This window comes from Erythrolamprus reginae, chromosome 6 (genome assembly GCF_031021105.1).
Source record: "Erythrolamprus reginae isolate rEryReg1 chromosome 6, rEryReg1.hap1, whole genome shotgun sequence".
In the NCBI taxonomy this organism is placed as follows: Eukaryota; Metazoa; Chordata; class Lepidosauria; order Squamata; family Dipsadidae; genus Erythrolamprus; species Erythrolamprus reginae.
Genome location: NC_091955.1, coordinates 30,640,149 through 30,653,883, shown reverse-complemented (window position 1 = coordinate 30,653,883; position 13,735 = coordinate 30,640,149). Strand labels below are relative to the sequence as shown.

At 45.0% G+C, this 13,735-nt stretch overlaps 1 protein-coding gene across 2 annotated transcripts in view; it reads right to left on the bottom strand.

The window, feature by feature from the left end:
• The window catches only part of CTTNBP2 (cortactin binding protein 2), a 136,120-nt gene extending 128,579 nt beyond the window's left edge, over nucleotides 1-7,541 (bottom strand). For both annotated transcript variants that reach the window (XM_070755461.1, XM_070755462.1), the window contains exon 1: nucleotides 7,353-7,541. In XM_070755461.1, coding sequence (XP_070611562.1) covers nucleotides 7,353-7,415 — 63 coding nt within the window. In that variant the 5' untranslated portion in view covers nucleotides 7,416-7,541. The remainder of the gene's footprint in view (nucleotides 1-7,352) is intronic.
• Between the last annotated feature and the right edge of the window lie 6,194 nt (nucleotides 7,542-13,735).

Sequence of the window (13,735 nt, the reverse complement as noted above, 5' to 3'; positions counted from 1 at the left end):
CGATTTTCCGGGCCGCTCAGCGGATCAAGCCGCGCCTCCCGTCACAGCCTCGCCGGCCCGGAAAATCGCAGCCCGTGTTGCCTGCGGCTGCGAGGGAAACCAAGCCAGGAGCCGCGGTGATGCTGCTCTCGGCTTGGCCTCCCTCCCCGCCGCAGGCAACACGGGCTGCGATTTTCCGGGCCACTCAGCGGATCAAGCCGCGCCTCCCGTCACAGCCTCGCCGGCCCGGAAAATCGGAGCCCGTGTTGCCTGCGGCTGCGAGGGAAACCGAGCCAGGAGCCACGGTGATGCTGCTCTCGGCTTGGCCTCCCTCCCCGCCGCAGGCAACACGGGCTGTGATTTTCCGGGCCGCTCAGCGGATCAAGCCGCGCCTCCTGTCACAGCCTCGCCGGCCCGGAAAATCGCAGCCCGTGTTGCCTGCGGCTGCGAGGGAAATCGAGCCAGGAGCCGCAGTGATGCTGCTCTCGGCTTGGCCTCCCTCCCCGCCACAGGCAACACGGGCTGCGATTTTCCGGGCCGCTCAGCGGATCAAGCCGCGCCTCCCGTCACAGCCTTGCCGGCCCGGAAAATCGCAGCCCGTGTTGCCTGCGGCTGCGAGGGAAACCAAGCCAGGAGCCGCGGTGATGCTGCTCTTGGCTTGGCCTCCCTCCCCGCCGCAGGCAACATGGGCTGCGATTTTCCGGGCCACTCAGCGGATCAAGCCGCGCCTCCTGTCACAGCCTCGCCGGCCCGGAAAATCACAGCCCGTGTTGCCTGCGGCTGCGAGGGAAACCAAGCCAGGAGCCGCGGTGATGCTGCTCTCGGCTTGGCCTCCCTCCCCACCGCAGGCAACACGGGCTGCGATTTTCCGGGCCGCTCAGCGGATCAAGCCGCGCCTCCCTGATCAAGCCGCGCCTCCTGTCACAGCCTCGCCGGCCCGGAAAATCACAGCCCGTGTTGCCTGCGGCTGTGGGGAAAACCGAGCCAGGAGCCGCGGTGATGCTGCTCTCGGTTTGGCCTCACTCGCCGCCGCAGGCAACACGAGCTGCAATTTTCCCGGCCGCTGAGTGGATCAAGCCGCGCCTCCCATCACTGAGCCTCGCCGGCTCAGTGACGGAAAGCCCAGGAGGCACGGCTTGATCCACTGAGCCTGGCCGGCCCGAAAGTTCGCAACGCACGTTGCCTGCGGCGGCGAGGGAAGCCAAGCAGTCGGACGCACCCTCGCCGCCGCGCCCAGCCGCTGCCCGCCCCGTCCTAGCCTGAGCCGGGCCCGTTCGGTCACGCCTCGCCCGCCACCCCGCCCGATCCTGCGCCTCCTGCTTCCCCCCCCCAAGCCAAAAATACAAAGGCAGTCTGCTCCATGCTGCTCCGCCCTGCCTGTCATGCGGCAGCAGACCGTCTTTGTGTTTTTCACTGAGGGGGGAGCAGGAGGACCTTCCTGACTCCCTTCCCCAGCGCCGGACCTCCTGCCTTCCCTCCCAGCCAAAAACCCAAAGCGGCCTCCTGAACGTTTTCCGTCTTACCAACCTGCTGCCGCCGCCGCCGAGAAGCCCCGCAGCCCGGCTGTCACCTTTTAAAACAGCCGGGTGGCTTCCCAGCAGCCTCCCGAACGCCAAACCCGAACTTCCGGGTTCAGCTTCGGGAGGCTGCTGGGAAGCCCCCCGGCTGTTTTAAAAGGTGACAGCCGGGCTGCGGGGCTTCCCAGCAGCCTCCGGAATGCCGAACCCGGAAGTTCGGGTTTGGCGTTCGTAAGACGAAAAACGTTCGTAAGAAGAGGCCAAAATTTTCTGAACCCCGGGTTCGTATCACGGGTTGTTCGTAAGACGAGGGGTTCGTATCTTGAGGTACCACTGTACTTATGGTTTATATGCAAGAGTATGTTTGCTGATGATTTATATGAAAATCAGATCTAAGTTGCGAAAATCTGGAAGACCACCAGATGGCAGGCAGATAGTCCATATTTACAGAATATAACCTTTAGCTAGTTATTTACAAATATTAAAGTAAATAATTAAATTAAAATAAAACCCTCCTACAAGTCTTGCCCATGCAATTCTGTTCAGTGCAAACTTACAAACTACATACAAAGCCCTTATAGCTAGTTGACCTAATTAGGTGTTTTAAAGCAAGAGTAAAATCAAAATAGCACATCTGCTTTTCCATGGTGCAACTTTATAATGAATCCAAAATAGATGTCAGCTACATTCCAAGTCTGTATGATGCTTCAAATACATTGTTAATATACTACCAAACTGTCAGGGCCATCTTACATAAAACCAAGACGTATTATATACAAGGTCTGTAACTGTTCACCTAATATAAATGTGTAACAGCACTGATGTAGGAGGCAATAAGATCACAATATTTTTGTCATTTTATTTTTAAAAGAATGAAAAATCTTGACGAACATTGACTACTATCTGCCTGTTCCTATGTGGTCCATGATTAGGGATTGCATGCATATTATTGTAAGATTCGGATGTGCAATCAGTTGTGTTTAAATAAACCATGTTTCAGAGTTCTTGATAAGTGAAGCAAAGTGTACAAGTGCCATGAAAAAACTTGTTCACCACATTTCTTTGCAAAGGGCAGGATAGCATATGGTAATATATATCCTCAGTTCAGTATCCCTGTAATAATGTTTCTCAACTTTGGCAACCTCGAATTACATGGTCTTCAGTTCCCAGAATTCTCCAGATACTATGCTGGCTGGGGAGTTCTGGGAATTGAAGTCCATTTATCTTGAAGTTGTCAAGGTTGAGAAATATTGGCTTAAAAGCTTGATCTCTGCTTCTTGTGAAGCAAGAACTTGTTGGGAATTATTACTGTTGTATGTAATGTTGCCCATTTCAAAGGGAATTAGGCCAATTATTCATGAAAGACAATAACTGATTCTAATCTAGATGGCTGTGTGCCACTGTTCGAATCACAGGCAATATAAAATATCAACTACTATTGAATGTCAGCCAGAGTACTATCATTTTCTTGCTAATTCTTATAAGTCTAATTGCATGGGACTGACCAGCAGGATCAGAAATCCCCCTTTTATGTTTCTACATAAAACCCCTCCATATTCTGGGGTTCTAGAATATGTCTAGAATTTACTGCAATACCGTCAGATTCATGAAAAGGAGATTTTTGGGGGAGGGATGCAGTCCACAGATCTATATGTCTCCCAAAAGTTAAAATCCAGAAGCACCTGTATAAACTTAATACTGAATTAATTTACTGTAAAGTAATTAGTATCAATTCACAATGCCTATGACTATAGAAAGCAGCAGCTCTGTTATGTAATATAATGGTTGAAACAATCCTTGAACTACAGGTCACAAGTAGCTTCAGGCAGATTATTCTATTCTTATTATAAAACAGAAATCAAGAGAAACAAGCTTCTGTAGCACATAGTACTGTCACTACATATGTATAGTTGCATGCACATTTTTTTTGGAAATTTTTTTTGGCATGGAAGGCATGTGGAATTAGCACCAGTCAAGAACTTTCCTATGCAATGGAGAAATAATTAGCATTGCTGTTACTCAGGAAATGTGACTTCATGAATCACATGAAGGTAATCCTATCAGCGTCAGCCAGCATGGCCAAGAATCAAAAGACGCTGCAGATGCTGAAACCTCTGAAACACCAATGGTGGGTCATCTCATGCATAAATCAGAATCTGTCTTGCAGGAAATCCAGTAACTACTGTATCTCCTAATGGTGGGTTCTGCTTCAGATTATCTAATGACTTGTAAAAAGGCATCCAACCTGTGTTCCTTTTGAGAAGGCAGAATGTAAACCTGTGCCTGTCTGAATGTCATGGGGACATCAACCCTTTAGGACAGTTTCTAGAGATGCTTCTCTGAGAAGGTGTCTTAGAGTTTCCTGTAGGTGTGAGGGGTGAATCATGCCTTCATGTTTTTCCCTTGTCAGTATTACCATGGCAACAAAGCAGATACGAAGTTTTGCAAACCCCCCCTCCCACCCACCCCCAACTGAGCTTTGCTTAGTTCAGGAAAACATAGATTTGGAAGAATTTTGGCTTCATTCCCAAATATGTCTATTAAAAAGCTTTCCTCTTCACTCCTCTCCCAGTCATAAATTTCCTGCTGACATTCAAAGGCAGAGTTATTTTTTCATAATATTCTATACATTTTTTTCCAGCAAAGGCCTGCCAACGTTGTTGATAAAATGTCCTTCGTCCTGTTTTGTTTTCCCTTTATTAATATGTTCTGAAGCAGTAGTCAGAATAAAACATTGGGGGCTAACAAGTTCAGAACAGCATTCTTATCCCAAAACTTTAATAACAAAAGAAGGGTGCTGTCCAACAACTGCTGTTCCCCATTTATAACACAATATTGCTAGATTTTGGAGTCTGTAAAAACCAAGCCAATTTCGGTTCAGTTGAAAGCAGCAGTGGGTTGTTCCAGGTTCATACAGGTTCTTCCCCCCACTGGCCTGGGACCCTTCTGCGCATGCACAGAAGTGTCGTGCATGCAAGCGCACACACGAACCGGTAGTGAACTAATTCAGAACCCACTACTGGTTGAAAGGGTGGAAAAATAACTGCTAAATTGCAAATTAATTTGAGACCTGGCCAACAATGCAAAATCTACCTATTAATAAATAAATCAGCTTTTCTTCCTTATAAAACACCGATAACTTTTTTATAGCCCAATGTTATGCACATTTAATTGGATACAAGTTCCACTCATAGCAATGAGGCTTAGTCCAAGATGTGTGCCCCCCCAACGTTTTTTTAAATGCCATTATGACCCAAGCTGGCTCTCTTTTTATGTTAATTTAAAGGCACTAGTTATAAGAATGAAAAGTCTTCCTTGATCAGCCTTAAAGCAGCAACATTTTAGCAAGGGACCTGCTTATAAATAGCCTTCTAGGGACAGGATCTAATGATACCTGTCTGCTGATAAAATCTCCATTTTTGGCTGCAGAGGATGGTAAGCCTCTCCAGAACAGATCAGAAAGTTTATATTGGAAGGATGTAGATGGGTGCAAGGGCAGGGAAATTTCCTTGTACATATAGAAATCAATTTCCATACTTTGGCTATATATATATTTCCACTTTCATGGTGCAATTCTAATGCCATCTACATATATGTTTAATTCATTCTGCAATATGGAAAGGGGTCTTGGTTTAATTATAAGACACTTTGATCCCAAGTTCAATTACCAGCATTTCCATTTAAGACTTGGAAAGAAATAGTTCTATGTGAAACCTAATCCTGCTGACAAAAAGCAGTGATAGATCAGGTGGACTGGACTAGATAGATCATGAGTTTGAATGGCATTTTTCTCTTTTCCTAAATACAATACTTGAATATTTATTTTATGAAGCTTGCCTTGCTTAAAGCAGGAACAATCAGTTCAGCTGGTAACTCTATTGCCATCCCAGAATCTATTTAGCAGATCAGCATTATTTCAAGTAGTTTAAAATATTTTAGTTAAAATATGTGTATAAAACGAACAGTGAATTAATATTTAAAAAACTTAAAACTGGGATTTCTTTTACATCATTCCCAGAAATTATTTTTCCAAACAATCAGTATTGCAGATTCCACATTCCAATTTGGTTTCTCAAATTCTTGTCTATAGTACAAATGAATATACACACATCTTGATATCCCTGTGCTTTGTGCAGGAAATACTGGTGTGACCTACTTTTCTTTTTGACTGTTTTTTTAATCATATCATTGCCCTAGAGATTTTGTCTAAAGGTCAAGTTCTATGACCATCATCTTCTCATCAGATTTCCTCAACTTTCCCTCTCTCCCAAATGTCTTGAGCTACAAGGGCAAGATTTCCAGACCACACAGGAATCTGGGAATCTGCTGTCCAACATATCTGAAGAGAACCAGACTGTGAAAGGCTGCTCTGAAGTTGTTTTGTTTTTGCTTTAATTGCTGAAAAGAAACAACTGGAGCAAATGCAGTAATAATCCCAAGGAACAACCTTAACGGAAGGATAAAACTTCACTTTCTGCTACTTTCCCTCAAAGAGTGCTAGTGAGAAATACCTTTACCAACTTATACACAAGCAAGGCATATGCTGCTCAGCTGACAAGAGGGTTTTGATTTACAGCTTTCAGGGGAATAATCAAAGCATGGATTTTTTTCTCTCTCTGCAGTTCCATAGAATCACCACCAGATTAAATCAGCTAAACAAGTGAACTAGAAATCGACTGAAGAATTATAGAATTATTAAGGGCAAGCCTATAACATTGGGGAGTGGGAGAAGGAGTATTAGATGGGAAAGACTCCCAAGCTGAATATTTGATGAAGCCTAAAATTATCTGTACTGGGGGAGCGGGGTTTTTTGAAAGAGCTTGCATTCTCGTGAAAGCCTCGAGCAAAGAATATGAAAAAGAGAGATCGTTCCAGCTATGTGGGTACCTATGTGGGGCAAAGAAGAAGGGACACCCCGAGCAGGCTGATTCCCTGTCTGCCTTCGTTAAGCGCCTCTGCCCTATGAAGTATTACCCTTCCCAACTTGGAGCGATCCCCGTTCGGGGGGAAAAAAAAGCTAGGGACTGAAAGGCAACGCTGCGCTCCCAAATCTGGAAGGCTTCGCACAATACCCCAAGGCTTGACGGGGAGGGAACGGCCACTGGAAGGGAAAGCGGAGGCAGGGCGATCAACCCTAGAAAGGGCCGTAGTGTCAGCTCCTTGAGACACTCTGAGTAAATCATCCACACACACACACGGGGGGGGGGGGGGGTGTCACGGCAGGTTGTGGACGTCCACAGCACCGTCCCACAGGAAAGTATGAGATCGCGTTGGCGGAGCAGCAGGGAAACAATGGGGAGTCGCTGCAATGGGAGAAACAGCTCCGGGTCTCCTCTCCTTCTGAGGAGACCCTCGCCGACCGCCTTTAGATCGAAAGGCACCCAAAATAGGGTCAATGGAGGGGTCTCTGATCCCCGCCCATGTTTCCCCAAGCGCGCTCTCTCTTCCCCGCGCATGTTGCAGCGCCCGAGATCGGCTCTGAGCAGGGTCCCGCGCCCACCCTCTATCTTGCTGAGATCGAAGCCGTGGTGGGGAGGCGGCAGTCCTGATACTGCGGAACCCCCGCTCAGCGTTCTCCGAGGCTTCCCCTCCCCAAAGCGCCGGAGGCAGAACGCTCTCGGAGGACGGAGCGAGCCAAGCCGGCGACGCGCTGTCTCCCCTCAGCCCCTTCTGGGCCCCGCGCGCTTTCTCTCGCGCTCTGCCTCCCCAGCCCCGCACGCCGGGCGCCAAGGCTCCGGACGCCGCCTCCCGTCTCTTCCAAGCCTGCCTTGCTTCGGCACTTCAGCCGGGCTCGGTAGACCGGGAAGAAAGACGCGGGCTCTCCCTCCCTTCCACCCGCGACGCCGCTTCGCCTACCGCTGCCGTTGGTTCCTCACGACCGCTGGAGCCGGGCTCCCCTCTTGTTCCCTCCGTCGCCATTTTCCCACTGGCGAAGCGAGCCCCGACTCCGGGCTGAGGAGAACGGCGCCGAACCGAGCGAACGGCGGCCCCCGCAGCAGCAACAGCAGCGGCACCCTCCGCCGCTGCTGCCGCCGCCGCTTAACTCCTTCGGCCCCAACGTGGAACGCCTCCCTCCGGCCCCGAGATCCGAGCTGCAGCCCGGGAGGTGGAGCCGTTGATGTGTATTTTCCGTCCTGGTGTTTTTTTCACTATTGCTTTCATTTGAAATGGCCTCTTGGATGTCGGATAATATTATCCCCATGTCGGATGTTGTGGGCTTGGATTACATGCCGCCTGGAGCGGAGCGGAGGGACTTAAAAAGCAGCTACCAAACGGAAGGCTGCGGGGCTGGCATGGTTAAAGTGGCTGCAAAACAATGCTGACATAACACTTGCCAGTCGATGTCCTGGTGCATCCATTCAGAACCACTGAGTGCCAGCGGCTGCTGTCCTGATTATGCGTGTGCAGCCTATCATAAACCGAGGGACTTGTTTATTCCACTATCTTTGCTTCCCTTTCATTAGCTGATGAACCACCATTCGCTGGTCAGTCGCCACAGTAGAAACCATTTGGGTCTTTCTAAATAAATGGTGCCTCGGCTCTATGTTCCTTCTTGACCTACGTTTCCCTCCTTACACCCCATGTTGTACTTAAAACATTTTAAGCACAATATCATCAAAATCAGAAACATCCCTTTTACTTAGCCTTTCCCTTCCCTGCCCTGTCCTTTCCTTTCCTTATACAGACAACATGTGTTGCCATTCAGAGCCCTCCATTTTCTGTTTGGAAAATAATGACCCCATGATTATACTATTTCAGCCTCATGCTAAACAAGGATGGAACAGAGTGTTAAATCTGGTTAAGCTATTGAGAGCGCCAGTGTTTCCACTGTAGACCACCCCATAAATTTAACAGCTGGTGGTTGTCCAAAGGTGCTTTTCCAATAGGCAACCTATAAGAAAGGACAAATGTTTATAGCAGGGAACTGTTTACATGGAGATAGATTAGAAATGCTTGAGAAATAGAAAGAAAACATTCCTCCTAGAAAAATATATACCGTAGCTATCTCGCCTGTACAAATTGGCACATGGTTTCACTACTCAACTCTTTAAAATGATGGAATGACCAGAAACTAAAGGGGCCATGCTTACAGAACTCTGAAACATCCGGAAAGTGTCTCTGATCCCAGGCAGCATTGAGCATTCTGCTTTGCCTCCAACAGAAGGCATTTTATATAGGTTGTAAATCTTGTTAGATGGGTGGGTGTGGAAAAGGCAGGGGAAGGAAGACACTACTTTATTGAAGCCTGTCTTGGGCTGAGGATGAGTTGCAGGCCAAGTCATGAAGATGTGACAGACAGAAGATGTTCTTAGAACATATTTGTACCATGTTAAGATATAGATGGGAAAGATACTTAATATCCAATGACATATTACCTCATTGAAGATTCCCAGCAGCTAGATATGCAAACTGATACAGGAGGATTTAGTGATCCAGTTTGGCATTTTCTTTTCTGAGAATTTCTTTTCTTTTTCAAGGCGATTAAGACAGATTTTTCTGTATTCTTGAATTAAATTGGTTGGTTCTCAAGAATTTTAGCATCCAAACTGTCAAGCTTTGTAACAAAACAGCTGATTTTTGAAATAATACGAGGAAGCTTGCTAACTCTCCAACCCACAGGGCTAGTCCAGAGAATTTTGCTGCTTGAGGCCATGATAGTGGATTCTCAAGGGGGGGGAAAGTATTTTGACACTTGTGTTCAGAAAACACACACACAAAAACAAGTAATGCCATGGAAAATCAATGTAACCAACTTAGAGGTGTTGTCACTAAACCTATTTAAGCTGACATAAATTCTACTTGTTTCTTCACTGCCACTGAACTTGAGGTGGCCTGAGCAGCCATAGTAACATAAACAAGTCACTTGATTGTTAATAATAAACTGGGCCTTAGTTAGGAATTAGTGTGGTGTTCGTTTATATAGAAAAATTCCACAAAGGCAAGAAGCACAAAGGCTGCTAAATAATTGGCAAAGTCACTACACAAACAAGAATATTCACTTTCAGTAGAAACTCCTGATTTTAGAATTACTAGCTTTTCCTTGGAAAGTTTGGAATTTGGGAAATACCCTTTTTATATCATTCAGGTCCAGGACTAAATTTCAATCTAGATGTGATACTGAAAAACATTAAATTTAACTAAGCCTAACAAAGCACAGTGGCTTTGTGAGTACAGTACTACATTGTAGGTCATGGGCTAATCGAATATATCAGAATAAAAACAATAATGTAAAATTTAGGACAATTTTATTCAATGAACAGAAGGACTGAACTAAGACAAAAATAAAAGAAGGTAAAAACAATCAATACAGTCTATGCAATACTCAGTTTGACCAAGTATAACGAAAGGCCAATCTAAAATGAATTTCCTATTAGAAAAGAATGAATTCTGCAGGCTGCAAATGCAAAATTAACCACAGTATGTGTCATCTTAGGATCTCTATCTGCCAGAAGGAGAATCTGATAAAAATCATTTGGTAGTCTGGAGAGTGGTCTGATGGGGAATATTAAGAGCTCACTGCCTCTTATCTGTGTAGGAGTAATATATGAGTCAATAGTTTGATGTTCACAGTCTGACAGGCACTCATCCTTTTTTGTACAAGGGTTTTTCTGAAACCTTCCTTCCAGTACACCTAACAGAAGAGGGTCCTTTGCTTTCCAAGGATTGGACATATCACAGCACAACAGATAATACATTGCGTTATTGCAGCACAAATATTGCCTTATTTTCTTCCCACTTCTAGTTTGGATTGTGCCCCATTGTTTGGAAGAGTTATAAGTGACTCCCTTGGCTAAAAGAGAAGTATATTACACATAAAAAGCTTTTATCTAATGAAAATAAACAAATAAATCCCTTCAAATTAATATTAATAAAATATTAATATAGAAGTGGTTGTTTAGGTTCCAGATATCATCCAAACTCATATCAGACTCCAAGTCAAAGTGTTCCTCATATTCTTTATTTTTTTAGCATTTAGATTTATATACTGCTTCACAGTGCTTTACAGCCAGTGAAGGGCTACCAAAAATTTAACTACCACATGGTGGGTGTGGCTTATACAGGACGCCCTGCATTTTCTTTCAACATCTTTCAGTGCAAATTGGGTGTCTGGGGTGGAGCTCCATTTTCGCTATCCCACAGCATTCCCCGCCCCCCGTCCGGGCAGTGGCCCATCAATTGTACATGGGGATCTTGAGCAGAAACAGAAAGCAAAACCCTCCCTTTCCCTCGACCCCCAACAAATGGTACCCCAGGAAATCATGCCTGCCTCAACCAACAGAGGTGGCACTTGGACATCCACTTCAATAACCACCTTTGATCTTATAAGGTATGGACAACAGAAATATCTTTTGTACTAAACAACAATAATGAATGGAGCAGGTGGCAGCCATCTTAACTGAAGTTAAAAAAAAAGAAAATTCACTTTGAGAAGAGTTCAGTTCTTGTTGATTTCACAAATACATTAATATAGTTTTCTTGACTGCTATATGAAATTGCCATTTCATAAAGCAGCATTTTCCATTTCATAATGGCATTTGCCATTTTTTCCTCAGAATATTTTTACTTACTAATTGTTGTGTCCAGAGGACAGTTGAGAAATGTAACCTTACTCTTAGGTGGGAAAATACAGAGCCTTGATTGGCTGGATCAGCCTGGCAGTAGGAGGTATAAATGCTGCCAGGCGCGGCCATTGGGTTGTTATTATTTAAGTTAGTTAATGAAGTTGCTGTTGAGTTCTGCAATAAAGCCTGTTTGAGTACCAGGCCTACTGTCTTTCTTGGGGTGGATTTTACACTGGCGACGAGGAAGTGACTTACCTGTGTGTCTCCAACGCCAAGGTACCATCATTTTTTTCTTCATCCTTTTCCCTCGTTCCTCCGCCTGCCTCCTGTTTCTGCAACCACAGCAACCATTCAATCCAAGGACTCCATCGCAACTAGCCGGGCTCCCGTTTTCACCACCATAGTACCGTGATTATTATTATTATTTATTAAACTTGTATGTCGCCCAATCCTAGAGGACTCTGGGCGGTTCATAACAAAAACATCTATTAAAAACATATACAGTATATGGCTTTAAATGTAATAACCAACCCCTTGAAATGTGTCTGGAGACTAACCGAAAGCCAGAGCAGCTCACGGAGGATTGGTGTACTGGGAGTGTACCTAGGTGCTCCCATGACAGCTCATACAGCTGCATTCTGGACCAACTGCAGTTTCTAAGTACTCCTGAAGAGTACTCCCATGTAGAGCTTGTTGCAATAGTCTAACTGTGGGGTGACAAGAGCGTGAGTGTCTGTGAGAAGAGCCTCATATTCAAATAGGGTTTTGATTGGTCAAAGGTCCCTCTGGCTACAGCTATTAGATGTTGTTCTAATTTAAGCTGTGAGTCCAGGAGGACACCCAAATTGCAAACCCGTTCTAAGGGGGATGATTTCTACCCTCCCCCCCAGAACAAAAGATGGATACTTGGTACACTTTCAGGGGCAAACCCCACAGCCACTCGGTCTTGTCAGGGTTGAGTCTAAGCCTGTTTCCTCTCATCCAGAGAGGAAAGCCTCCAGGCACCGACAGATCACGCCCACTACTTCACTGAACTGACAGGGTGGAGCTATACAAGTAGGTATCATCAGCATATTGCTGGTACCTCTCCCCGTGTCATCAGATGATCTCACCTAGCGGTTTCATGTAGATATTAAATAGGAGGGGAGAGAGAACTGATCCCTGAGGGACCCCACAAATGAGAGGTCTAGGGGTCGATTTCTGTCCTCCTGACAACAAAAATGAAGTAAATAAAATCAGAACTTCTTAGAACTTGGATGGGAAAATATTATGGCAATGTTGGTGAACCTTTTTGGCACTGAGTGCTAAAATAGGAGGGTGCACATGTGTGCCAAAACCAGAAGAACATGCACCTGCTGGGCATGTATGTGCTGGGGAGACGATCTTCCACTTTCTGGCATATGCATGTGCACCGTCCACTTGGTCTTCTGGTTTCTGACATACATGCACATGCAAAGACCAGCTGGATGGTGTGCATGCACATGCTAGAAACTGGAAGAACAACTGCCTGGTACGCATGCCTGACCCAGGAAGATGATCTTCTGGTTTATGGCATGTGCATGCACACTGGTCAACAGCTGCCCGGTGCACATATATGTGCTGTAATATCTGCTACATGGAAATTGAGAATTGTACAACAGTTGAAAAAATATCCACTACTTTCTTGCTGCTAAGAGACTTAACGTTTTTCGTAATTGAAAAGAAGAAATTAATTAGCAATCCTTTCCTTCCCCCCCATCTCTCTCTCTCTCTCCCCTCTCCTCCAAATGTAGGAGATCTGTCACACACATACTGTACATTATTCTTTCCCCCTTTTCCTCTTTATTCTGCTTAATTAAAACCAACATAAAAATGTTTAGTCATGGTTTGTTTTAGTCATGATTTCTTTTATCAAGCGAAAAGAATAAAAATTGGAAAACAGTGGACAGCTGGGAAGACATAAAAGAAAGAATTGAGGGCATTCACAACCTCAGTAAAGAGGTTAACACATTTCACTAAACCTGATTTTACAGAGATTGGTTATATAACAATTATGATTTCAAAACATAGTGACTGTCTCAACAGGTGTATGAAAGAGAGTAGACTATTAGCAGTAATGTAGAAACATAGCATTTTAGTTTATCAGAGATTGTGGAATGTGTACTAATCACCTCAGTTCTCAAATCAACCAAACCAAACCTAATTAATGTAATAATAGCTGGTGCTAATTTACATTTAGTTTCATGCCTAACCTCACAGGAAGAAACATTGATGATGTGAGACTCATTGGAGAATTAGACTGTCTGTAACAAGAAAGAAAGTCACAGCTCTATTCAAGGCAGGAAGTACCCCCAACAGCACTATTTGGAGATGTACCCATCTTGTAATGCAGATGATGACAGGATGCTTTAGAAATAAGTCTTCATTCCTCCCCAAACTGTCTTATTCCTAAACCAATTCCATTATTTAGGAAAATAAGATCTCCAGCAGTGTTAATTCTTTCCATTGTCAACAGAGGAGAATTTGAAGAATTAACTCTCTCAGGCCCAAGTTTAAACCTTGCTGCTGAAGCCATGACTTGGTAATGAAGCACTTTTAAGAAAATAATGCTAATGAAACTATTTCACTGGATTGTTAGTTTTATCACAGACACAAAGGAATAGCCTTTTTCTGCCATGGAAGGAAGGAGAAACGTTC